Source organism: Heterocephalus glaber, unplaced genomic scaffold, assembly GCF_053883595.1.
Source record: "Heterocephalus glaber isolate CG9 unplaced genomic scaffold, H.glaber_assembly_v1.0 deba00001497, whole genome shotgun sequence".
Lineage (NCBI taxonomy): Eukaryota > Metazoa > Chordata > Mammalia > Rodentia > Bathyergidae > Heterocephalus > Heterocephalus glaber.
In genome coordinates, this window is record NW_028258320.1 from 17,643,561 (window position 1) to 17,671,520 (window position 27,960).

The 27,960-nt window shown below is 46.0% G+C and overlaps 1 protein-coding gene across 1 annotated transcript in view; it reads right to left on the reverse strand.

The window, feature by feature from the left end:
• Positions 1 to 27,960, reverse strand: part of Macroh2a2 (macroH2A.2 histone) — a 48,646-nt gene that overhangs the window by 8,924 nt on the left and 11,762 nt on the right. Inside the window, 5 exon segments of the mRNA NM_001310271.1 lie at positions 4,210 to 4,309; positions 5,760 to 5,870; positions 7,780 to 7,977; positions 9,274 to 9,380; positions 20,111 to 20,341. Of these exon segments, the coding sequence (NP_001297200.1) occupies positions 4,210 to 4,309; positions 5,760 to 5,870; positions 7,780 to 7,977; positions 9,274 to 9,380; positions 20,111 to 20,282 (688 nt within the window). The 5' untranslated portion in view covers positions 20,283 to 20,341.

Sequence of the window (27,960 nt, forward strand, 5' to 3'; positions counted from 1 at the left end):
CTCATCTTCTCATGCACTTGGGGAGCTCGCTGTCTGGGCCAGGTCTCTGCTCTCTCTCTTGATTAGTTATTACCACAGGCTGAGCACCCCTGATCTGAGAATTTGAAATCCAAAACTTTTTGAGCACCAACATGGAAAATTCCACACCTGCTCTCAGGTGACTGCTGGGTCAGAATCAAAACTCACATGTGCTCAAAATACAGTGTAAAATCCTTCAGGCCTGTGGATAAGGTATGTATGAAACTGATAATATATTTAGAATTGGATTCCCTCTCTACCTCATCATATCTATGCAAACACTACAAAATCTGAAAAACTCTAAAATCGGAAACCTTTCTGGTCCCAAGCATTTCAGATAAAGGGTACTCAGCCTGTATTATTGTTACTACTATTACTCTTATCTAGTTCAGGGGCTTTCCTGGGTGACAATTTTCTCTCTACACACTGAGGCACTCAAGTATTTTTGGACAGCCATGCTACATCGAATAGTTCACTGATGACAACGTCTGCTCGGGAAGTCATTCTCCCTTGGGCTGTGGAAGGGACTCTTCCTGAGTGTGCTTTGGTTTCAATGGCACAACTAGGAAATGATCATGGGCCACATCAAGTGGCTCTATCACCAGACTCCTGGCCAGTGTTATCTGCTGGGTCTTTTCCAGAGGTCTGGAAAGGGCCGAGTAACTGAAGCTGGTAGCAGTTCATGCTGAGAAGCAGAGGAATAGGTGTAAGCTCTGTACCCTGTGTTCAGGTCAGGGGCCAAATGGAGATGTGGGGAAGGCAAGATGGGTTCACTGTCTTCACTGAAGACTTCGAAGAATAAAGCAGCGTGGAGAGCTGATGAGGAGCTCCTCTCTATGGAAGCATTTCCGGGAAGAATGAAGGAACGCCAGGATTAGAGTATGAAGGCGCTGATGGCAGCTAACATCACACAAAGACTGATGATCAGGCATCATGTGCCTCCTGATGCAAAAACATTACATTGCTGACCCTGACCGAGCACTCTTGTGCTGGCTATTGAAGCCAGAGCTTCGCACATGCTAGGCAAGTGTCTTACCATTGAGCTACACCACATCCCCCAATTTCTTGAAATTGAATCCCATGAAACTTTTAGATCCAATTACCAATTTATTGAAAGAAAGAGAGAGCAAGACCCTATGGGACAAATGGCCTTGCTTCCTCAACAAATAAATTTCAAAGAAATGAAAGAGAGAGAGAGAGAGAGAGACAGACAGACAGACATACATTAAGGGGAACTTCTGGGGTAAGAGACTTATCAGCCTACTGCAGTATGTGGGTTTATTAGGATCCTAAATCAAATAAACTTAAAAAATTAGCATTTCTGATGCAATTGGAATTTGAATGCTGGTTATTTGTTACTGAAGTTAGGTGTGATAATGGTATTGTGTTTATACTGTTAACAAACAGCCCCTATCTTTTAGAGATTGTCTGGAAGTATGTGGAGGGGAAGAGCTGAAACACAGTCAGCACTTACAAGTGATTATTGCATCTGGTTGTGTGGGGTTTCATTAGATTTTTCTGCTTTTTTTTGGTAAGTACATATACTTGAACTTTTCTGTAATAATTTTTCTTGGGATGTTGGGAATGGACTGAACCTAGGGCCTCCTGCATGCTAAGCACATGCTATAACACTGAGCTACACTTGCAGCTTCTTAATTTTTTGTTTTTTTGGTTTTTTTTTGGTACCGGGGATAGCAGCTTCTTAGTTTTAATTAATTGATTAATTAATTAATTTCTGAGCTAGGGTCTGAACCCAGGGCCTCATGCATGCTAGGCAATGAGATGAGCTACATCTCCTACGCATGCTCAGCACCACTGAGCTACACCTCCAGCCCATCGTAATGTTTCACAGTAATAAATGGGGGCCTTATCTGCATGGGATGATTGGGTTGTGTATTGGTGGAGAAGAGAATCATGAGAGGAGGGTCTCCTACTAACACAGCAACAGTAAGACAGACTATCGATTATCAGATGCCTCTGAGCCCACACTGTGCTAAGCCTCATACATGTGTCACTTCTTTAATCTGCATAGAACCCCTATGAGACACATGCTATTGTTACCCTCAGTTACACAGATGAGGAAACTGAGGTTCAGAGAGGTTAAGAAAACTTCCCAAGGTCACACAGTGAGGCAGTGATTTGTCAAAGCCAGGACACAGACCAGGCAGGCTCAGGACCTGCTTTTTCACCATCTGGCCACCTTTCAGCCCATGCCTCCCAAGGCCCCTGTAAAGCTGCCCTTAGAATTCATCAGTGGGATCTGAGCTTGAAGTTTTAGTCCAATAGCAGCACTCTCTCTATCCTATCACACTGCTACTTAAAAAAAAGAAGCATCTTTATTGTTTTTCTGATATAAAATGCAAACACCGTAGCAATGTACAAGGGCTGATAAAAAAATATGGTGTTTACAAAGTTTATTACAGTAAAAGATGCATTGTCATGAGTCCTCCTGAAAACAGTCCCTCTTGTTTTGAACACACTTGTCCCATTATTCCTGCCACTGTATGAAGCAGTTCTGGAAGTCTTCTTTCAGGTCTTTACAAAGTTTGCTCGAAAGTATAGGGAATGCTGTTGCTGAGTGCCATCCAATGGAAATGCAGGCTCGAAAAACATTACAGTGTGTCCTCATTCACCTTATTCACCAGATCTGGGACCATGCGCCTTCTGGCTCTTCTCAAAAGTCAAAATGACCATGCAAGGTAAAGGTTTTGAATTGATTCAGGACATTAAGGCAGCCACAACAGCACAACTACAGAGAGAGGACTTCCAGAACTGTTTCAGAAAATGTCAAGAACAAGGGAATAAGTGTATTTGAAATGCGGGGAAACATTTTGAGGAGAGGTTAATGGCAATGTGTCTTTTACTGTAATCTTTTTTCTAAATGTAAACTTCACTGTTTTTTAAAAATCACATTTAGTATAAAGCAGGAACATGGCACCTTGGGAGAAGCTAGGACACCTATCAGATGGAATTTGGGAACTAGGGGAAGCCCTTCCTTTGAGGAGAGAGCAGGGCCTGGCATTTGTAAAGGGTGAGGAAGGAATTGTCCTTGCCTCTTAGTGTGCAAAGGAAGTCCTGTGTCTCTGCGGCTGTCATCCCCCAGTGCCTCCTATCTCCTTTCAGCAGAGCAAGTGCCCTCTGATGCTAGGAGAAGCCTTGAGTGAGCCCAGCAGCTGCAGTCCTGGTGCCACTACCGGGGGCTGAGCTGCTGGCTCCTGCCTGCAGCCCCCTCAGTGGCCAGCCCTGTGTCCCAAGACAAAGTATTTTCTCTGATCACTTCACCCTTTCCATGGATACCTTTGGGCAGTTCTAGGTGGTGACAAATGGATGAGATGGTGATTGTCTAGCTTATTCCCAGTGCCCTTGAAAGTTTACCTACCTCCCAGCTCCTTGACTTCACCTAGTGACACCTCCCTGCCCCACTCACGAGACAGGTGGCAAGCCACTAGGAAAATAACTCAGTGCTTACAGTCTTATGGAACACCTACTTTTTTCTAGATGTCTCTTTTATCAATAGCATTCTCAATATTTAATCTTACAATGTATGTGATGTTTAATCCAATGCATATAAATGTACAACATTTATAACAGCACTGCTCCTGATAGTCCCATCTGGAAACTACCCAAATGCCATCAATGGTAGAATGAATCAATAAATCATGGCATTTTCATAGCATAGTACCACACAGCAAAGAAAATGAACGAACACAACCACCTTCAACATCATGGATGGACTTCCCAACCAAGCACTACACTGAGCAAAAAGAGCCAGGCACAGAGGGCTACCTGCTTTCATCTGAACAACATTCCAAACAGAAGAAACCTTCCATGCTATTAGAGATACGAGAGTGGTTACCTCTGGAGGAAATAATGGTCATGAAGGGGCTCGGAGGCCTTCTGGGATGTTGGGAAAGACCAGCATCCTGAGCTAGGTGCTGGATGCACAGTGATATTCACTTTGAAAAAATTTATCAAGCTCTACTCTAATAATCTCTCCATATATAACAAATTTCAGTATGAAATTCATAAGCTATATGCAGAAATAAACAAAATTTCCTCTCTAGTGATGCCATTAATTACACACAGAGTGTGACAGGAGACCCCAAGTAGTGGAGAGTGACTGACACTGTGAGAACCTGCCTGAACAGTTTGCTGTCCCACAGCACCACTCCTGAAGTCCCAGGACCTTACCTATATCTTCCTTGAGGTCAATTTCAGCTGTGGTTGGGTGGACGATGCCCTCCACTCTCATGGAGCCAATATGGCTGATGTCACTCTGGGTCAGGGACAGCTGAGTTAGGAAGAAAAAATGCAAAACATTCAGTCCCGTCGAAAATCTTCATATTTTACTTGACAGCTACTAATTCTCTCAATTACTCATACTGATCACCGGTAGGAGGGCTATGGATAGCCACAGGCTCAAGTTTCCCAGGTGTTTGGTTTGCAGTAGGCTCATTTGAGCTCAGTGGACTTGATTTTTCACCTTGAGTCCAACTGCATGCAACAAATCTGCCTGCTCTCCTGGGAACAGGCATGGGAGCTCCCCCTTCTTTCTTTTCCTTATAGTTTATGCCTTTGATTCCCAACCCTGACGGCTCTGGGTTTTGGTAGCACATTCTCTGAGTAGCTCCTGCGAGGGAGAGAGGCCCAGGGCTTGGTCTCTGGTCCCTGGAGCAGCCCAGAACTTTTGGGATAGGGCACCGAACCCAACTATTTCACTGGGGGGAAGTCATGGGCTCTGGGTTTCCTATCTGCCTACATCTGGCCACCTTGACTTTTGGGGACCACGTTCTTGGGGTTGTCCTGTATGTCTGTAGCAGAGTAGAGTGAAAGACATTCTCCATCATTTCCCCATGTGGGTAAGAATTTTACGATTCCCTAGGTAAGTATGAGAGAAAGCCAATAATCATGTAAGCATGGATGGCCCCTGGAGGAAACATAAATTCCACTTCTTGCTTCCCTGTTCTCTTCCATCAGTGATGAATTAGGAACCCGCACATTTGTGCTCCTCTTAGAACATGCTCTCCCAGGTGCTTGAACAGAGGTGCACTCTACTGTCAGGCTGCAAATGTTCGGTGGCCAGAGATATGATTAACTGACTATTTCCTCATGTATCTTATTTCAGCCCCAGTTGACTTGGTAGATAAATTGTCTGCTCAGTAAACTTTATGCCCGTGGGAATGAATTATTTGCATGTCTGGCTGGGCTGCTGTTGTGTTGCTGGAGACTGTTCAAATGTATAGCCCTGTTTGTTTTCTTTCTGTTGCCCAGGAAGGCAAGCAGACTGAATTATTGGCAAATAATTCATTTCTAACACGGGGACATTCAGGAAACATTTATTTCTATTTTCTTTCTCTGATAAATTACATTGAACCATGGGAGGAGGCCTCTCTGAGACTGCTGGAGATGGTTAGCTATGGATTATTTTGGTGGGTACAGAAATAACCGGGACCTGGGGAATTCCCAGCAAAACTAGTAATGACATCCTGTTTACAGACCATTCTCTGTGCTTAAATTTGTCTGACCACCGTCAGTGTGAATGATTCTCAGCACTAAAGGGCTTGTTCACTCTCACAATGCAGAAATCATTATAGCTCTTTAGTTTAAAAATGAATAATTCAAGACTATAGTGAAAGTCATATTAAGGGAACAAGGGTTGAAGGCGGCATCATTGCTGTAAACAGTAAGTAATAACAATGTATTGTTATTATACGACAGCACATTATGGCTCTCTTTTTTACCTTCTGTCCTAGAACAAGGCTCTTAGAAGACAAGATGGTGAACCCATCCCCTGGCCCATCTTCAGAGGTGGAATTTGAGGTTCCTTCTTTATCACTGTCCTTTGCTTTGGACTGTTGGTAAAAAAAAAAAATCAGAAGGACAAATGAAAAACAATCCAGAGTAAGACCAAGGTGGCTGTACTAAGTTCTTTCCCTGGCTGCCACTAACTTGAATATGGAAGGAAGTGGCCAGGTGTTAGGTTCTGGTTTCTTTCTTTTCCTTTGATGCTGTAGATTGAACCCATGGCCTTGCGCATACTCACATGTGCTCTACCATGGAGTTACCCCCGTAGTCCTCTGCTGTTCCTTGATGGAGGGAAGAGCAATCTGAAGTGCATACAGGGACCACATGTCCCTGTAGCCCTCATCCAGATCTGGACACAGGTGCATTGTTCTAGCCCTGCCTTTATGATGATAAACATCAGAGCCAAGTGGGGTGGTTCACAGTGACTTGCTGAGCCTCCCTTCTCCCCAGGATTTCCCCTGTGCCCAGTAGCAGTGGCATGAACCCTTTGATTTTGTTGTTGTTGTTGTTGTTGTTTTTGTTATGGAGGTCGGTGGAGTGAAAACTTCACAACCTCTAAGGCAGTCCTGCTGTCCAACAGAACTTTTTGTGACGGCAATGCTCTGTTTCTGCTGTTTAGTGCTACTGAGCACTTAAAATGGGGCTCATGCAATCAAGGACCTGAACTTTTTTTACTATGGCTTTTTTTTTTGGTACCAGGGATCAAACTCGGGTCCTTGCGCTTGCACAGCAGGCAGCGAAACCATTGAGCTAAATCCCCAGCCCCTCTATGGCTTAATTTTAAGTTTCAACATCCACCTGGGCCTAGAGGGTACTGTCCTGGGTGTCCCAGGAAAATACTACTCCACAGATGATGTCACTTAGCAAGCTACCCGAAGCACCTGGAACCCATCAGCCAAACCATCTATGGGAGACTAGAGATGGGTTAGCACACAACATGGGCCTCCGTGGAGAAAGGAGAAGCAGGGTTCCAGCTATGTCTCTCACTTACAACTTCAGTGGGGGCAGGGTTCTGGTTCAAATCTTAAATGTTCCCCAAGGGCTTAGTCACTAACTTGTGGTGCTGTTGGGAGGTGGAGGAAACTTTAAGAGGAGAGCCTGGTAAAAGGAAGTGAGGTCACTGGGGGCATGGCCTGGAAGGGGGTAGTGGGACCTGGCCCCGTCTCTCTCTCTTTACTTTCTGGCTGCCATGAAGGGAGCAGCTCTGTTCCATTTGTGCTCCTGCCAGGGTGTAATGCCTGGCTACAGGCCCAAAGTGATGAGACCAAGTGACTATGGACAAACACTCTGAAACTATGATCCCAAATAAACTTTACCCCCTTTTAAGTTGATTATCTCAGGTGTTTTGTCACAGCTATGGAAAGCTGATTAACACAGGCAAAAGGATCTGAAAACTACCCATGGTTTGGGTTTGGAAATCTCTAGTACAGTTGTTTAATCATTTGAGCTTTAATCTCAAAGGCCTTTATTCTTCTACATATACATTCTCATCACTTTTCCCAGCACCAAGCTGCAGGGTCTTCAGTCTTTCAGAGATGCATTTGTAGAGCCCCCTCACAATTTCAGCCTGCAACTTCCCTCCCATTCTGTGGGTCTCTTAGTCTCCTCAGGCTTCTACAATGATACACCACGGCCCAGGTGCTTTACGGACAACAGACAAGTATTCCTCCCATTTCTGGAGGTTGGGATGTTGAAGATCAAGGCTCCAGCAGATTCCATGTCTGGTGAGGCCTGCTTCCTCACGCAGGATGCCTTCTCACTGTGTGCTCATGTGATGGAAATGGTGACCAAGCTCCCTCAGGCTCCTTTTATATGGGCACTGATCTCAAGTATGAGGGCTCTGCTGTTGTGATCTCATTACCTCCCAAAGGCCTCACTTCCTTATCCAGTCCCTTGGGAGCTGGGGGACATAGCAGGCAGACCCTAGCAGGGATCCACGGATACACCTTGGCTCACCTTTTTGGATGCCCGTGGCTTGGCAGCCTTGGTTTTCTTGCCCCCCTTCTTGCCTGACGTGGCCTTCCTTCCTCTTTTCTCTGGGGGTGGGGAGAGGATCGTTTCCGACTTGCCTTTGGTCCCTCGCTTTTTGGCCAGCAGTTCGGGGTGAATTCTGGGCAGGACACCTCCGCTGGCGATAGTCACTCCCTTCAGCAGCTGAGGAGAGAAATGGAAGCATCACACAGCAGCAAAGACCTCACCGGATCAGGATTTAGTACAATTGTAACTGTTGGGAAAATGAGGCTTAAGTCTGGTCTTTGCTGTCTTACAGAAATGGTAGAATACACAACTTAATTGGCTTTCTCTTCTTATGGAGTATTTCTCTGTCGGTATCAAGGATCCTATGATCTTGGACTTGAAAGCAAAGCAAAACAAAACAAAATAAAAGGGTCATAGAAGTTGAAGCCAGGGACGGCTGCTTGTGGCGCTGGAATTCCAGATGACAGGAGGATAAAGGGCTTCACAGAGGGAGAACACAGCTGGACGACACTGGGCTCATAGGTCAACACGGGGACTAGACCCTTTCACGTTCATGACTCACCAGCGGTCTGCACATCCTTGAACATGTACATCAGGAACATACCGTTTAACCATGCACTTCCTAATAGATAGGTTTATTTATTTGCAAATAACTGACATGTACTGCTACACTAATTAGCCTGTCTCTCCTAGAGCAGCATCATTCCAGTATTGTTCGAGACCTCAGTTCATCCCTAATGTGTAAGTTACCCATCCAGGAGGAGAGAAGCACTGACATTGTGAAAAATGTTCTAGAAACTTTCATAGCAAATTCACAAGAGTTATTTTACAGCTACTGAATCTGATAACAAAAAACTGTGGGTTGTAGTTTGTATGTCTTTGTTTTTTTACTTTACTAGTAGTCAATTTTTATTACATTTTTTTGAAATCATCAATCTATGATGGATTGGCCATAAAAACCAATTCTTCACCAAAGTTTGAGAAGAATGAGATTAGAAAATAAATATCAATAAAAAGTCTTACACTATTTATCCCTCACCTTGCATGTCTTAGGGCAAGAGGGCATTCACTTGACTTTGGAGTCAATTCCAAATTGGAAAGGGTCAGTTCTAGTATATAAGCGAGGATTCTGCTCTCATGGAAATAAATCATCAACATGCTTTGGGTGAAAAAACTGAAAGGAACTATGTGCACAGAACTTGTCTCTAATAAGGAAAGGAAGGTCTGGCAAGACCCAGAACGCATAATGGGAACTATTCAGAGCAACTTGATTTAACTCTGAATGACAGGGTAGAACTTGTTCTTCTCTGACCTGGTCTGAGTAAGTAAGAGTGAGTGTGTGTGTGTGTGTGTGTGTGTGTGTGTGTGTTTGGGAATTGTTGCAGGAGTGATTTGCGGCCAGTGGGCCCACCTGCAGAAGCATGCCTGGCAGACCCACCCTATGCCATCCCTGTGCTTCAGCTTCAGACATACCTGGTTGAGCTCCTCATCATTGGCAACAGCCAGCAGGATGTGTCTCGGGGCTATCCGTGCCTTCTTGTTGTCCCTTGCGGCATTTCCGGCCAATTCTAGGATTTCCGCTGAAATTACAAGGGAGTATTCACAGACAATCATAGAACCGGGTTTGAACTCATTTTCTTTAGAATTGGCCTTGGAGTTTGACCACATTTACTCATTTGTGATTTTTATGCCTGGGTTAGAAAGAAATCCAAAAAGCTGAAATGGACTCCGGTTATAGGTAAATACAATATTTAGCAAGACGTCACATAGGTTACAGTGGCAAAGTCTAAGTGTTTCTCAACAGTAAGTCTCCCTCTTTTTCCTTAGTATATTGTCTTTTTGCTGAGCCCATAACAAAGACTACATTTCCCATCCTCCCTTGTTGGTAAGTGTGACCATGTGATTGAGCTCTGGCCAGTGGAAGGCAAGCAGTCGTGCTGTCTGGGGCTTCTGGGAAGGGCCTGCTAATGAAGGGTCTATGACCTTCTTCCCTTCCTATTCATGAACTGAGGATGTGCCTACTGAAATCTGACCAAGGAGTTGTGTACTGCCTTTTCTAAACTTCTTTTGTACGACAATGAAATAAGTTTTCTTGTTTAAGCCAGTCAGCAGAAATGAGTGGTTTTTCAGGGAGATGGGTGGGTTGAGACAGGGTCTCACTATGTAATTCGGTCTGGTCTTGAACTCATAACAATCCTCCTGCCTCAGTCTCCTGAGTGCTAGAATTATAGGTATGTGCCACCATACCCAGCTAAGTGCTGACCAATACAGAATCCTAACACAGGACCCAAATGTCAGTCTACAGAGAGTAGGGCCAAGTCTGAGGGGAAGAACAATGTAGGTAAAGTTTGTCTTTGGTACCCATTGGGTTTCCCTTTAGATTTTCCTTTTCCCCTTTGCTTGATGTCCCAGGTTCCTTCTGTCCTACAGCAAAATGGATGGAAAGAATAGATTAAGACTATAGGATAGGGAATGATTAACTGAAAAGCAAATTACTAAAGGTGACACCCATGAGTGTGGGGCAGGAAGGCCTGTTGGGGCCTAGCGGTCTTCCACATGTCCCTGAGGACTCAAGCATGGCTCTGGTTTTAACAAACATGGGATTTGGTAAATGTGAAAATGCAAATAAAAGAGATTTTTCCCAAAGCTATTTTATATGCTATCAAAATTTTGGGATCAACTAATAAAAATCTATAGAAGTGGTTTATACCACCTCTGTGTTTTCCCTAATCCTCTTTGTTTTTATTTTGGCTTCTTTTTTTTTTTCTTTTTGGTACTGGGGATCGAACTCGGGTCCTTGCGCTTGAGCAGCAGGTGGCGAAACCACTGAGCTAAATCCCCGGCCCTTCTTTTTCTTTTTAATTTAATTTAATATTTTTTGGAGACAGGGTCTTGCTATGTAGTTCAGGCCTACCCTGAACTTACTATATAGCTCAGGCTGGCCTCGAATTTGTAGTGATCCTCTGGCCTCAGCCTCCAGAGTGCTGGGATTACAGGTGTGCACCACCACGCCTGGCCTCTTCCTCAATTTTAGAAGGGTGTTCTGCTAAATCAAATTTGTCTGCCTTAAAAAAGTATGAATGAGACTTTAAAGAAAAATTTCTTCCCTTAGAAAGCTGGAGGCAACACACCAGTACATCGTCTCATTGAAAAGTGTGTGTATGTGCATTTGCATGAATATGGGGTGTGTGTGTGTGTGTGTGTGTGTGTGTGTGTGTGTAGGGAGGTGTGGGTGTGTTCTGAGGAGATTTGCTGGTACAATAACATAACTACTAATTCCTAAAATTAACAGGCAATTCTGTATAAGGCTTTACAATCAACCTAATTTCAAATAAAACAGCACATGAAATTGCCATCATTCACAAAATCTATGGCAATAATAAAAGCTTGGCATAAGTATGCCATATTAACTAAGCAAATGTGATTAACAAAAAATTAGAATAAAATAAACATTAGACTTAAATATTTATGTGGCATTTCCATAATGTAAAGTGCTAAATCACTGCAAATTCATTCTCACATTCTTCCCTGATTATTAAGCAATGAATATTGTGTTTACCAATCACTCATTTATACAGTGACTGTTTTCTCCATCAAAAATTGGGGCACTGCAGTTTGAGACATATGAGCATATTTCTGGGACAATGGAACAGAGTGTTTGAAGCTAATGCCATGGTAGATAATTTGGTTTGACGCATTCAGGCTGCTGCCCAAAAAGCGATGCAGAGCGAGTGGCAGTGTGGCGACACAGCCTTCCCAGACGGGCTTGCAGAGGACTGTGGCTCCACAGTGGGGTGTGCTGCACCTGCACATCCCAGGACCTGACCTTTCTGGGGTCCACACCTGGGAGGAGGGAGCACTCCATCCACCCCTCTCTGGATGGGAAGGAGGATCAACCTAATTTAAAGTTTCTGAGCAGCTGACCTGACTTTAGCGTCTTGGCCCATCACTTGCCTTCCTCTGGTTCCCTGCAGTTAGGGATCAAGTCCACCCTGAGTCTGTGAGGAAGGTTCAGGGGAACCCTGCATACTTGGGGCCTCCAGGAAGCCCCCGAGGAAGTTCAGGTTATTTTCAGCTTGTGAGACAGAGGCACAGGCATTAGATTCCCAGACTGTGAAGCTGCAGGAATCGAAGGCAACACAGGAAGAGACTAAAAGGCAGTGATTTGGGACGCAGCGTAGGCCCCACTGTGAGGCTTAGAGAAAGTGTACCTGGCTCTTGAAATAACCCTGCCGAAATATTGTGTGACAAAGAAAACCTCGATTGTCTACTCTAGTGCAAAAGGAGTAGGACTTTTTCTTCTTTAAAAACTTCTTGCTAGGCACGGTGGTGCATACCTGTAATCTCAGCACTCAAGAGACTTAGGCAGGAGCATTTTGACTTTGAGTCCAGCTTGAGCAGGACCCTGTCTCAAAAAACCAAGCAACCAAGGAACCAAGCAACCAACCAACTAAGCAAACACAACAACAACAACACACACACACACACACGAAAACAAAGAAACTCTTCTCAACATTACACATGTACAAGGCCAGGGATTTAGCTCAGTGGCACTGTGCCTGCCTCACAGGCGCAAGGTCCTGAGTTTGATCCCTGGTACCCCCCCAAAAAACATTACACATGTATATAATCTAGATCAAATAATTTTTATGTTTTCTAGATGTTCAGTCTGGATGCCTTTGGACAGGGCCATCATTTCTATGTCTGAAATAATAGTAACCATTCAGTTTCAAATGTTATTATGTCCATAGGAATGATAAAAGTTTGCTACATTCTTGAGCGAGTTTATGGATCCTGGGGACAAAAGAACTCATACCTTGGTGATTCATAGGAAAATGGATTTTTACAAATTGGTTTTACTGCAAATGTTTCAGGGAGACCGAGACTGCTGTGCAAGCCCATGGGCGCCTGCCGCGGGCCCTCCTTTCGGAGCCGGCTGGGATGTGGCCGAGAGGTTAGAAAAGCGTCTTCAGCCAAAGGGATGCTGTAAAGCCCATGCATGTGATCTGGGGAGTCTGTTTCTCATTTTATAGACAATTGAAACCAACACTGGGTTTTCCAGCCCTCCGATGGCAAACAGAGCATTAAATGTAGGGCTGGGATGGGCGACATGGAGGGGCCACCCTCAGACTCTGTTCCTTCCCTGCCCACATTGGCCTTGCCCATGAAGTGGGGGTGCCCGCTGCTCTGCAGCTTTCTGAGGTCCCATCTAGTGCACGGGCCTGGCTCCCACCGGCCTGCCTGTATGACTGCGGCTGTCCCTCCCGCTCCACCTGTGCCACCTGGACAGTGTCCCTCGGGTTCCACAGGTAGATCAAACTCACCACAGCCCCAATCAGTCATCTCCCCAAATCTGCTCCTCCCATGTCTCTTGGGACTTGGCTGCACCGGGGACCGACCAGGCTGTCAGGAGTTCCCTACCCTCCTTCCCCACCCTCTCCCCTCCTGGTCACCACAAGGGCTCCATCTGCCTCAGCAATCTCACGCACCTTTCCCCTTCGTCATTACCAGAGTTACGCTTCTTCTCTCTTCCAGGTAATTGGACTGGCTAAGTGATTTCCCCATCCCTAGTTTTGTCCTCCTCCAGAGCCAGGCCCTTCCAAAAGACTCTTTACTGCCGCCTAGTGGAAATTCCCACAACAAAAGCAAATCTTTGCCGTCTGAGATGTGAACAATACTCTTTAAATGCGTGTCCTTGTGCAGTGTGCAACCTTCACAACCATACACACGGCCTCAGCTGCCAAAGTCATTTTTGTAAAACACAAATATAGAAAATAAAAATGCTTAGATAAGAAAATTCTTGTTGTTAAGTGAAGAAACCCAGTTATCTGAAAATGGTGAATAAATGATGGGTTTCACAATGATTTAATGAAGTGTCCTGAAATTTACCCCTGGTTTTTATTTTTATTTTTTATGTACTGAGGCTTGAACTCTGGGCCTCATGCATGTTAAGCAAGGTCTCTAGTACTGAGCTACATCCTAGCCCTTTTTATTTTATTTCGAGACAGGGTCAGGCTATGTTGCCTATGCTGGCCTCGAACCTTCTATCCCCCTGCCTCAGCCTCTGGAGCAGCTGGGACTGCAGGCATGCATCACCAGACTCATCAGTCCCGATTTAAAACTTACTTGCTTTGCCAAAATGAGACCAGGAGGCTGATGTGCGCATGCGCAGAGTGCTGTTGGGCGAAGGAACCTGGGGACTGATATGGCACGCTCTGATCACACACGTCAGGCTGTTGTGTGACCCTGGGCTGGTGTCAGGCCCCGCAGGCTGCGCTCGCCCGCCCAGTGTCACTGCAGACCTGTGCAGCTCCTCTGCCCAGGGCTCCCCGCCTTCTCCTGCAGGCCATTCTGGTGCCCATGTCGCCTCTAGGGGCAGTGGCCTCCAGAAACCAAAGGCAAGAAGATGAGAGGAGATGGCTGGGCCGGTCCAAGGATGTCCTTGGAGGACCCAGTCCATGCCAGATGAAGGGCACGGTCAGCCTCGGGGACCTGGGTGACAGACAAGGGCCCGGCGCTGCCGCTGAAGAGCTGAGTTATGGGGGAAGCCGTGCCTGCATCTAAGGGGAGGGTGCCTGCGAGATGCTGATGTCCTCATGGGGGACACTGGTGTAAGTATATTCCCTGGGGGCCTGGCTTGGGTGCCAGTGTCTCCCCACTCTGCAGGGACCATGCGTCATCGGTACCACTGGGCATCCCTATGATAGGGTGGGGCCCCAAACTCCTGCCTCAGAATAAGGTGTTTGATTTATTTACAAAAAATTGTGGGGGCATATACATAACATAAAGTGTATTTTGTAAACCATTTTAATTTTTGAGACAGGGTCTTGCTGTGTAGTTCAGGCTGGCCTTAAATGTGCAGTGATTCTCCTGCCTTAGCCTCCCGAATGCTAGGATTAAAGGTGTGCACCATCACATTTGGCACCTTTTTTATTTTTTATTTTGAGACAAGGTCTTGCTAAGTTGCCCAGGATGGGTTCCACGTTTTGAATCTCCTGCTTCATACATACTTCTAGAGTGCTGGGATTACAGGTGTGTGTCACCACCCCTGGTTTAGGTCAACTTTTTGAGAAACCATCGAATTATCCACAGTCTCGCCCATATTGGGCATTTTGATTTTTTTTTGATAGTAGTCGCTCCAAAGAGGTATCAAATATATCAAATCAGTTTCAAATACATAAAATAAGCCAAATGCGGAGGAACATGCTGTAATCCCAGTGCTCTGGGAGGCTGAGGCAGGAGGATCTCAAAAAACAAAAAAAGGGCTGGGGATGTAGCTCAGTGTGAATGCCCTGGGTTCAATACCCCAGTACTGGGGCCGTGGATTTAGCTCAGTGGTGCTGGCGCCTGCCTTGCAAGTGCAAGGTCCTGAGTTCGATCCCCAGTGCCAAAAAAACCCCCAAAACAAAACCCCAGTACTGCTATAAACAAACGCTATAAAATAAAGAACATACAGTGACAAATCAAACACATTCTATGGAAAAGTAGATTTTCTTTTTTTGGTACCAGGGATTGAACTTGGTACCTTGCGCTTGAGAGGCAGGTGGCAGCACCACTGAGCTAATCCCCAGCCCAAGGTATATTTTGAAATATGAACAGTCCCTGGGATACAGTGGTCTAGATCCTTCTTCATTAGCATGTGAGATACCGAGGTCCTGCAGTCACTCTCAGCAAAACTGTGACTTCTGGGTCTCAGCTACTTGGCCTCATAGGATAGGCCTTGCACGGCTCACTTCCTCACCAAGGTTGCTGTGATCTCCAGGCGGCAGCTCTGCTATCCTTGACTGGTTTTATCAGTGTGACCCCTTCTGGTGTCTGCCTCCCCCCTTCTGTGGCAGCCCACTCTTGGGCTTTTCCTTCAGTACTTTGCCACTTCTCCCCTCTGCCAGGGCAGAAATCCAGGCACTCTGATGTTGCTCTAGGGCCGGTCCTGGGCCCGCCTATATCCTTGCTGTGCTCTCTGGGTGATGTCACTCACCCCCATGGCCTTCACACCATGGCTGTGCCTCCAGCTAGATACACCTCGGAAGTCTTTCCTTAGCAACAGCGAGGGCCAGACATACCAAGTTTCCAACTTGTGCTGGGCAGAGCTGAGCCTCTTTACTTGAGCCTCTCAATAGCTGAGTTCAGATTCCCGGCTCCAGCCTGGCTGCACCCAAGGGCCCTGTGCACCCCGCTGCCCTGCACATCTTACCACCTGCCACCCTCGACAGATCCCAAACACAGCCCCCGCACACCCTGCAGGCCGCCTCCTGCTTCTCCTCCACCGAAGCCTGCTAACCAGATACTGCTTTCCTATCTCTTCTCCTCCCTCGGGGCCGAACTCCTACACATACTCTGGTCCCTGGTCTTTAACCCACACATCCATGCTGCAGAACATGCAGCCCAGGCAGGGAGAAAGAAGCCCAGAGACTGGAGTCATCCTTGTCACCCTCCCTGCCAGCTTATCCAGCATCATGCAGAGCTGATAGCCCACAGTTTGTGTTTCTTCTCACCTTCCCCTCTGTTCACCCCTAGCCCCAGTCAGTCCCCAAAGTGACCCTGAAACAGCCCCCATCGGCCTCATGGATGCTGAACTTGCTTCTTGCCAATGGTTCTCCATCTAAAGCTCCCCCTAAGCCAGCTACTGCCTTCAACACCTCCATACCTGCCTGCTGTGTGTGTAAAACACAAGTCCCAGAATCCAGTCCTCGCCTTGCTACCTCTTCCCCTGATTCCCATTTCCCAGCGCTGCCCGGGAAACGGAACTTCCTCAGTTCCTGGAAGGCACCACACACTTCCTCTCCATCCCTGCCTCCCTGACCATCTCACCCTAGCTAGCTAGCCCTTTGGAACCTAGATAAATAAATCCTCCTAATCTCCTACCCTGGCTGTTCATCAGAATCCTTTGGGGGCAGCTGTTAAAAATCCCAATGCCCAGCACATACCCCAGAATCCCTAGGGGTTGGACACAAGCACCAGAGTTTGCAACTGATTGACTTGAGAAAAACCAGGGCTAAGAACCTGCTTTAGGTCTTCAGGACTTGTGCTTTGCTGAGGCAGTGTCTTTCCCCATCTCCGCTCCCCAAACTTCCTCAACTCCCCTCGACGCATATCCCATTTCACTGTGAAGAACTTAGCAACTGCCCTCCTCAGACTGTTCCCAGCAAGGGGGACCAAGTCTGCTGGTTTTCTGCTACATCTTCAGGACCGGATCCAAAGGCGGCTTCAGTCAGGATTTGTTGTATGAATGGGAAGGTCACCTGAAGGGGAACAGGCAGCCTCCATGCTTTGAACCCCTTCCTTCAACAAACTCAGTGGCTGCCCCTTCAAATATCAACTCCCCCTTCATGTACTGAACATGGCCTCTAATTCCACTAATGTGATTAAAATCAGTGAAATTGGGATTTAAATTCTTTGTCTCATTAAAATGCAAATTTAGCCTGAAAATACACCACCTTCACAGAATTAGTCATTTACACTTTGCCCAGAATGATTTTATCAGCTCCTAACAGAGGGGCAGGAGGAATAATTCCTTTTTTTAAAAAAATTATTATTTCCTTGGGATTGAGCTCAGGACCTTCACACTGAGCTACATCCCTAGCCCTTTCTCCTTTTAATCTTTTATTTTGAGTCAGGATCTCACTAAGTCACCGAGTTGCGTAGGTTGGGGTTTTGAACTTGGGATCCTCCTGCCTCAGCCTACTAGAGTACTGAGATTATAGGCATGCACCACTACGCCTGGTGAACGATTTACTGAGAACATCCCACACTCTCTCATGCTCCAGGTACATCCACTAGTTCATTTAACAGAGCTGGCAAATTGCAAAATGAGGATCTGCACTGAAATCTAACCCTGTACCCTCTTGACTCCAGCCTGAGCTTGGAGGGGAGAACAGAACAGAGGGAAAGGACACAGGGAGGACAGGCCTGGGCCCTGGAAGGCCAACCTCACCTTCGTTGCAGGTGACCCAGGATGGTGAGGTGGTGGGGGAAGCAGTGTAGGCAGCCAGGGCGTCCACCAGGCTCCCCCTCCCTTTGCTCTCCTTTCCTGCTAATGTGTCCTACCAGTGGCCATTTCCGTCCTCAGCCTGTCTGTCTGAGGACTTGCTGTGTGCTTGGGTACACAGGCACTCAGCAAATCCTGCAGAAGATAGAAAGACTAGGAGAGCCTATGCTTCCTCATCTAACGTGCCTGACCAAATAACAGAGAGGCCCACGATTCACAAGGACATATTTTGTAGCTGGGTGTGGTGGAGCACACCTGTAATCCCAGTACTCAGGAGGCTGAGGCAGGAGGATTGGTAAGAGTCTGAGGCCAGCCTGGGCACAGGGTGAGCTTAAAACCAGCCTGAAGTACATAACAAGACCCTGTTTCAAAACAACAACAATAACACCCCAAATAACAAAAGGTTAAATTTTGCGTATGTACAGAAGTTCAGACTTTCCCAAATGGAGACACCGGAATTTGTATTTTCATTATATAAATACCAGGGCATGGCAGTGTAGTGAAATGTGCACGGCTTGGGGTCCGAGACCCTGAATCCCAGCTCATCACTTGGAAGCTGAGGGATCTGGGGGCTGCTCAGTGTCTTCTAGCCTCACTGGGCTGTTTTGAAGCTTCGTAGACTGGTCTCAAAGCCCCTCCTGTGCCTCTCTGAGCTGAGCAGAGAAATTACTCCAGCACATTCCCGGGTCCCATCTCAGTCCTAGGAAATCAGACCTGGAGGTGCAGCCAGGAAATGCATGCTCAACAAGCACCCCTAGGACTTTAGGCTGGGGCTGCAAGGCCAAGTGCAGTCCCTGGCCTGGGTGCACCAGGATCACCCAGGAGTGTGTTATGATTGCAGATCTGTGCTCCCACCCTGACCTTGTCCACGAGACCCCCAGGTGTCCCACTGTGAGACACACTGCTCTGCAACCTCCTGAGGTCCCCAAGGGCCCATCTGAAGCCCTGGGGAGGTTCCCACCTGCAGACTAAGGCAGACTTTTCCTTAGTAGGTGATGATGGGGGTCGGTGGGACTAGGAGGGGAAGAGATTGCCCCTGTAGGAGGAGCAGGAGGGAAGAGGAACCACATGGGGACCAGCCCCAAGGCTTTGTGCCCTCAGAGGTGTGTGAGGCTGGGCTGCCAGGGGAGGGAGGTTTGCTTTTTCACCAGGCAGAATTCCCAAGGCACTGGGACTGTGGTGTCTGGGGAAATTATGACCCTTGGGCAAAGTTAGAGACATCGCTGCTCATAGATAAAATGACCCTACAAGGAACTAAGCACACTTATTTATAAATATATTTATTTATTTATGGTTTTTTGAGACAGGGTCTCACTATGTAATTCAAGCTGGCCTTTAGCTCACTTTATTATGTAGCCCTGGCTGGCCTCAATCTTGTAGCCATTCTCCTGCCTCAGCCTCCTGAGTGCTGGAATTTACAGGAGTGTGCCACCATGACAGGCTCTTACATATTTTATTTCTATGCATCTTTTTAAAAAAAGCATCCTTAATATCATGAAGTTTGGTTTCTGTTTAACTATAAGAGAACAACCAAGGCCGGGGATTTAGCTCAGTGGTTCCACCACCTGCCTCGCAAGCAGAAGGACCTGAGTTTGATCCCTGGTACCAAAAAAAAAAAAAAAAAAAAAAAGAGAACAACCAAAACAGCTAACTAGAAATAAAGAAAAACACATATACTCAAAATCTCACCTTTTAGTGAAAATGTAGTTTAACAACCAACAGCACTACTATGTACCCACAGAAAGAGGACCATCTCAGTAAAGAAGGGCAAAATCAGGGCCTTCACAGAATCACTTGAAGATGCCTTGCATGTTGAGAGAAATGTTACTCATGGACCTTGAGTCCTGGTTTAAATATACCAGGAAGACTGATTTTTTTGTTTGTTTGTTTCACTACATAAACCAGGCTGGACTTGAACTCAGGATCCTCCTGTCTCAGCCTCCTGAGTACTGGGATTATAAATGTGGACGATCACCCTGGGAAGGAAAATGTGTTTAATGAGCAATTTGATATAAAGTGAAGATCTCCTTTTAGAAAATCCTCCCAGTAGTTTCTCTTCTTCAGGGTCCTAGATAGTTTGTGGGCTGCACCTGTTGAGGTGAGACACATCTTGCTCAGGATAGGTCTAGAAGAGCCCCTTGATTGGGGCTCTGTCTTCCACATTGACTCTCTGTCCTTCCTGTGCCCTCTGCTCTCCCCAGAAGCTTGCAGACGCTGGCCATGACCACATGGGCCAGCTGAAACCCTGTCACCACCCACCGTGTCCCTGAGCCGGGCACAGGGTACCCGGCATTCCCGCTCGGCCCTCTGGGGCTTGCTTACCTGCCAGGTACTCAATCACTGCTGCCATGTAGACGGGAGCGCCCACACTGATCCGGTACTTGAACGTCCCTTTCTTCAAGTAACGCATCAGCCTCCCCACTGGGAAGATGACTCCGGCCCTCGCCGACCGGGACAGCTTGGACATTTTCTTCTTCCCGCTCCGGCCCGACATCTTGCCTCAGTTTCCCTCTCAGCGTGCTGACACGCTGGGCTCCCAACACTAAGACAATGCTGTAAAGGAAAGAAGGCAGGGTTCATGAAGGGTGGCTGGAAACATCATGGGCACAGTGGTGTTGCCCTAGGACACTGCTGTGACACGTCGGCTGCCTGGTGGAGGTGGTGGACCGGGGTGCAGTGCTAGGGGTCAAAGCTGGGTGTGGCTCATTGCAGGGCCCCGGCAGGCCCACCCACAGACCCCTCCCCATGGAGCTGACCAGACCTGAGAGGCCACAGAGAGCTGTCATGGAGAGAGATGACATGGCCCTGAGGTCAGCTGAACAAGCATCCCCAGAGACGTGGGTCTCCTCCCTTCCAGAACCCGTGGGTGTTACTTTATACAACAAAGGGACTTTGCAAAGGTGATTAAGTTAAGGATCTCGAGATGAGGAGATTCCACTGGATTATCTCAGTGGCCTGTTAGGATCACTGAGTGGATCAGAGTGAGCAATAAGACACTCCAGGGCAGGAGGATACAGACTCTTTGGGGCCTCCAGCAGAACCCACCCTGCCAACATCTTCACTTGGGCCCACCGAGCCTGATTTTGGACCTCAGCACTGTCAGAGAACAGATCTGTATTGCTTTAGGGTGTAGGTTTGGTTTATTTTTTGACACCTGGTCTCAATCTGTGGCCAGGTGGCCCTCGAACTCCTGGACTCAAGCAAGATTCCTGTCTCAGCCTCCAGAGAAGCTGAGACTACACAGGCATGCATCACCGCTCCCAGCACAACAGTTATTTGGAACTTGGACCCAACGTGCATTTCTCAGATAGAAACACTTTTCTAAATTCTCCGATATTGTAGTGATCTTAGAAGCCAAAACAGGCCAGAAAGGGCGGTTTTATTACATACACTTCTGGAGAGTAATCAGACACAGCAAAGGAAAGCCGTAACATAACCCAAGCTCCCACTCCATGGCATGAGGAATCCAGATTGATTTTGGGAAAAAAATTCATGTTAGCATGAAGAGGAGACTTCTGTATCATGCACCAAAGGTCAGGTCTATGATTCACCGTTACTTAGGAAGCTATCTTTTGTGTGATGATAAAGTCACTACATCCTCCTGGCTAAAAATAATCCAGGGTCCAAATTTGATCCCCGGTACCAAAAATAAAACAAAACAAAACAAAAAATAATCCAGGGAATGGTAGTAGAGCTTGAGTGGGCTTGAACTGTTGGTTGAGGAAATACTTTGGCCAAAAAATGCAATATAATTCAGAATAAATAGAAGTAAATTACAAGGGACAAATAAATAGGACCCAGACATTTTCTAGGAGATGTGTTAATGAACCAAAGCTCCTCGCTTCAGGACAACAGCCTTCTTCTGGAGATGGAAAATGAGAAGGTCAAAATAAACTGAAATCTTTTCTATCTTTTGAAGTGGCCTCACATTATCACTGCGTCATCTTAACCAACAGCCACGATGGCAATGAAAATGTCCAAGAAAGTGGCTGAAACTATGAGGGAAGAAAGCAAATGCATGACTAGTAGGAAATGGATACAAAACTGAGATTCACTTAATCTGGATGAAAGCATGGACATAAAGTGTAGTTTTTTACAGTATGTGATAGCTCTCTTTTGACCCAGGAGCGTTCTGCAGTAACTAAGGAATTAGGCAAACTCCATTCTCAACACCCAGCTATTCCTGAGGTGAATGAGGTGTGTTTAGGACATTTATTACATACTTCACATGTTATTTTTAAGTGTTTATATGTACTTACTACTCTCCTATTTTATATGTCTTTTTGCCACCAAAGAATGTAGTATTCATTAGTCAAATATAAGCAAAAATAGTACTGGGGGTTGATTCCAGGGCCTTCGCACTGAACTACGTGCCCAGCCTTTTGAGACATGGTTTTGTTAATTTGCCCAGGCTAGGCTGGAAGTTTTGATCCTTCTGCCTCAGCCTCCCAGAGTGCTGGGACTGCAGGCATGTACCACCACCACACCCAGCAAATGTTTCTTTGGCAATAAGACACTGGGACAAAACAATGTGGCATGTTTGTAACTTCTGAGTTTTCTGTGTTCCTGCTGCCTGACACTGCTCCTGCTCATTGATTCACTTATAGAGATGTCTTCCTGCATTTTAGGACATTATCCACCAATGTGATGATACTGAGGAAACTGAGGCCAAACACTGGCAAATGCATGGAGCACGTGCTGTTCCAGAGGATAGGGGACATAAAGCAATGTTAAATGGTCCCTGTCTTCATACCGCATGCTTGCTAGCTGGGTGGTGGTGCTCAGTCGCAAGGTCTTAGTAGGGTAGGAAAAGCCCAGACTGGGGATAGGAAACCCTGGTGTGTCCCACTTCTGCCTAACTGACAATGTGAGCTCCCGATGTCATTTGCCTGGGCTTTGGGGCATCATCTGTACAACAGGGGAGATGGCTAATTGAGGTTCTTCTAGACACTTTGATTTTGCTAAAATGCACTTTCAAAAGGTTTTAGAAAAAAAGCTAGGTCCCTTTAAGAAGTTGGTTCTGAAGAGTTCAGCACCTGTTCAGGTTTACAGCAACCTCCTAGTGAATTCACTAAACCAATTATGTGCTTTTTTCAGTTACTGCTAAGTGTGTGTGTGGGGGGAGGATTAGTAGGTCTGTTGCCAAGGAAACCACCTGAAAAGCCATCACGGGGTGGACACACCCTGTGGATATGGAGTGCACTGCACGGCCACAATCTCCCTTTACCTTTTGGTCACCACAGAATGAGGCATGAACCACAAAGGTCACCTTGCATACCCACGCACACACATACACATTTTTCTCAAAACAGCTAGGTGTGCTGGATAAAGCCACCTTGGGACTTTCTCAGTATTACCCAACCAGTGACAGATACTGCCCTAAAAACTGGAAATCAGGACCAGCAGCAGAAGAAAAGCAAGTTACTTTAGGGAACTGAGGCTTAAAATATTCATAAAGATAAAACAGCCACGTAAGGAAAATCAAGGTGGATCAAGTAGAAAAACACCAGTCACGAATTGTAAAAAGGGACCTAAATGTAGGGACATCGCAAACATAGTCCTTTACACCAAGACTTTGCCTTCTTGGACAGAGCTGAGGATGCAGCTCCAGGTGAGCTCTACCTGAAATGGACTGATGTGCTTTAAACAGGACTGGAGGCTCTTTGTATTTTGCAGGGAGCCCATCTTTTCAGACACAGCGCTGTCTTTAAGCAACCAGGCATCCACCTACCTGACCCTCCTGGGGTGCTGGGACTGTGAGGTGCATGCACCTTTAAGAGTCAGACCACATCCGGGAATTCCTGGGGAAGCGGGGAGGGGCGGGGGGGCTGGGGTGTCACACCTGCCAGAGCCACCAGCAGGAGGAAACTGGAGGCCTGGACCACTCAAAAGACCTTGCTTTCTAAGGCCTCCCCTCCCCTGAGCCTGTGCCAGGCTCTGTCTGAAGGGAGAAGTTATAACCACTAACTTCCTTCTTTTCTAGACCTCCTTTTCTTCTCATTTTTTTCAGTCTTGGGAAGAAGTCTGGAGTTAGAAATTTGGATGGGCCTGGGTGTGGCAGCGCCTGTAATCCCAGCACGCAGGAGGATTTTAACAAGTTCCAGGTCCCAGGCTGGCTTGAACTAAATAGCGAGACCCAGTCTCAAAATACAAAAAACAAAACAAAAAATTGGATGGGTTTGTATCCACTTCCTGTGAATTTGAGTCTCCATGTACGTCTCTTGTTTAAAGAGAAAAGAACTGCTCCAAGTGGAAACGTGTTTCCATCTGACTGATACTCACACGTTTACATTTATTTACCATCTGCTCTGACACAGTTTTGCTTTGATTAGGCAAAGCTCAAGGACGACAACACATTATGATTATGTATGCATCTGAAGAAGCGATGTGGCTGCATGAAGACCTTCGAGGCATCACACACACTGTGCAGGGTCCCCTGGGGGCCAGACAGCTGTATTCGGGGGTTGTCCTCCAGCACAGGACAGGGGAGGGCACGAGGGTTCTTTAGGAACCAGATAAAGGTTAGATCTGCACTGTACAGGGCCAAAAGACCACGGTAGAAAGTCTCATAATTACTCCCAAAGTGAATTTGAGGGTTTTGAGTACTTTGACGGTGGAGGCCAGGAAAATAAAACTCCAAACTCAGGGAAGAGGAGGGAGAATTAGGGCTGCCTGCCCCTTCCTGTACACCCTGGGGCCCAGCAGTCTGACAACATGGGTGTTGTGTGCTGGGGCAGAGGGTGTACTCAGACTCTGTTGTTTTAGGATTTATTTCTACGATCGAGTTTTAAGCCCATAAGGACACCGACAAGTCAGATTTTATGGATAACCCAGGGTAAATATTAAATTGCAGCACCAACTCAGACATGGGCAATAAACTCACACTAGCCTATTCCAATAACTACTATATTTCACTGACTTTACGTTGTGCTTTTTTTTTTTTTAAACATTTTACTATCTCTTGTGTAATGGATGTTGGGAAATGGGAAGAAAGTGTTAAAATGGGAAGGGGAACAAGGGAGGAGGGAGGGAGAAAGGAAGGGACAAGAAAAAAAATGAAAATAGGAAAAAATGGAAACAAAGCTTTTGTACATAGGGAGGGGAGGGGACTTGAGGGGAGGAATGGAATAAAATAAAAATTTATTAAGAGCAAAACAAAACATTTTACTATCTCTAGAAATTGGTATGCATCAGGCAATCAATGACATCATAGTACCCCTAAAAGGTAGTATTTCTGGAATGTTTGTGACCGAATATGAAACTATATTAGATGGTGTGGCATTTACATGACTCTTGTCCTTAAATATCTTGTAAGGAAGTTGCATCGGAAAAAAATAAACCATAATACCATAATAAAGATAATAAGCCACAATAAAATTTCAAATAGATGGCAGCCCCAGACCACAGTTGAACCCACAGGGGCACTGTGGGATAGCTGAGGGCTCAATTCTTGAATTCTGTTGGACCCCATCACTCCCTGAAGATGGTTCAGTGCCAGATTGCATTATGTTTGATGATGTCATAGTTTTGCAAAGACAGGTATTATTATTATTTTTTTTACTATTATTGTGATTAAAAGTACTGGGTAAAAATCAACATGGAACAGAAAATGAGGGTGGCAGTGACCGCCAGGTGTACAGATTCTATTTGACATCTATGGTACTTAGTTATGAATAGAAGAGAGATATTCTTCTTTTAATTCACATATTTTGCAGGCAGCTAGTACATTGGTAAGAAATAAATACTTATTAAGCTCTTTGGACTTTGCCACATAATAAATGGAATTGATAGGTACTTTTTTCTGCCCAGTGGCATCAAGAACACAGAGCTGAGAGGTTAAGGACTCTGTGAGCTGAGAAAGTGTGGAATTTCTGTGTCAGGGTCCACGACCCACAAGCTTAAACCTGTACAGATGGCACTGGCCTTACAGCAGCTCAGCTTATAATGGTGTGAAAGCAATATACATTCAGTAGAAACTGTACTTCACATTTTGAGTTTGGGGCTTTGGGGTGTAGCTCAGTGGTAGAGCACTTGGCGAGCAAGCATGAGGTCCTGTGTTGGGTCTTCAGCACTGAAAAAAACTGGATTTGGATCTTTTCCCAATTGGCTGAAGCTCCCAGTCAGCCACACCATCACCAGGGGACATTGCTGAGGTTCTCCAGTGTGCTGTGTTGCTAAGGTGGGACGTTGGGTAGGTAATATAGAGTCAGTGTGATTTGGACTTAGGATATTTTTAACTCATGATGGTCTTATTGGAGCATAAGCCCATTATAAATCGAGGAATATCTGTAGTTATGTTTTATTTAAGGTTATCCTGAAACAAGGAAAATAGAGTTAAAGAGGTTAAAAATTTTGAGTTTATCTTTAAATCTAAGTAATACTTGCATGTAGCTAAAAACCCCCAAAAGGTACAGAAATGCATAAAATAAAAGCAACAGTCTCCCATTCTACTCCTTCTACCCCTGATCTCACTTCCAGAGGCCAACTGCATGGAACAACTTTTTTTGTTTGTTTTGATTCTTTGAGATAGAGTCTCGCTATGTAGTTCGGGCTGGCCTTGAACTCACCATGTAGCCCAGGCTGGCCTCAAACTCATAGCGATCCTCCCACCTCAGTATCCCTAGTGCTAGGATTGCAGATGTGCACCACCCCATACCCTGCATGAAAACAATTTTTGTTTTTAGTTCTGGTGGCTGCCTTCAAATTCTAGTTTATACTTCTATTTCTCCATCCTCTTTCACTTCCCACATCTCTAAGAAGGATGAAAACTTAACCTATCTTTCTCCTCCCTTTTCCAATGGTGGACAGTTATATTTTCACTTTTACTTCTTCCACGAACTGCCTTCAGAACCTTAGAGTACATCTCCATCTCTGTTTCTGACTCTCTTGACTTCAGGCATCTCTCTCACCCTCCCCATAGAGCACCAGGCTGTGGCTGCCTTAGCCGTCCCTGACCCTCACCTCCCCCCTTTACCTCCCCCTTCTACCTCCATCTCCGGTACTCTGCATTGTCCTGCTTCCTAACATTTTATACTCTGTTCTATCATCACAACAAAATTGTCCACATTTTTCTCTAGGTTCACTTTGGAAATTAAGTGCTGAGAGGCAGCATTTACACAACTAAGACTTTACCAAGGTCGTTTCCTTCAGAGGTGAGTAGGCCATGGGCGTCACACTTCCTTTTCTGTGATCTGGCACCAGGATCCCTGTGTTTCAGCCTTCAGAATAGGTCCTCTTTCAAAATCATTCCACATTTCACTGGCTTCCCACTGGGACCGTAATTTTCTTACAGCATTTCCTCTCCAACTAACTACAGTTGTTTCTTGTTACACATGGTAAGCATGTTCTGTAAAGTAGCTTAAACATAGAATTAACAATGACTGAACCCTTGCTTCTAGGGGCAGTAAAGAGTTAGGTTCTTTAAAAAAATTTTATGTTTATTAGTACCTGTGGTATATAATAATTACATTCCTCATGGGGAGTGGTACATGTACATAACACATCTTAGTTCTTCTTACTTCCCCTTAAGGGCTAGGTTCTGCTTACATTTTGGCCAACCAATCTGTACATAACTCTGTGTGTGTGTGTGTGTGTGTGTGTGTGTGTGTGTGTTTCCTTGTCCCACATGTGAGGCAAGTGTTCCACCGCTGAGCTCCACCTCAGCCCCATCACCTTGTTCTGTGTGTGTTTCTGTTTAAAGGCACCTTCTTTAACACACATTGCTGGTTCATTAACAATGAGCTGAACGGCCGACAGCACTGTAACTCACGCCTGAACACAGCTTATCTAACTCCCGTGTTTTCTCCATATGGCACACCACAGCCTTCTTGTGCTTAGGAACACTAGGCAGCTCTTTAGCACTATGCTTTTGGGCCATTGTCAATAGTGAACACCAACCAAAACCCCAAAATGTGAGTGAACAGGGCACTGAACAGACTGCGAAGAGGACTTGTCGGTGGTAAGGGAGGTGAAGCAGTGGGGTGGGGTCTTGCCTTTTCACCCCTAGCTGGGAAGATGCACAGTGGGACAGGCAAACGTGCTGTCTTGCACATCGAGGTGTCCTTAGATGTCCTCAGCAATCGTGCCATGAATGTTAACTTTGGGGTTACAAATAAAGTGTAGCCAGTAGGAAAATTTGCAAATATGTGACCAGTGAGCAATAAGGATGGGCT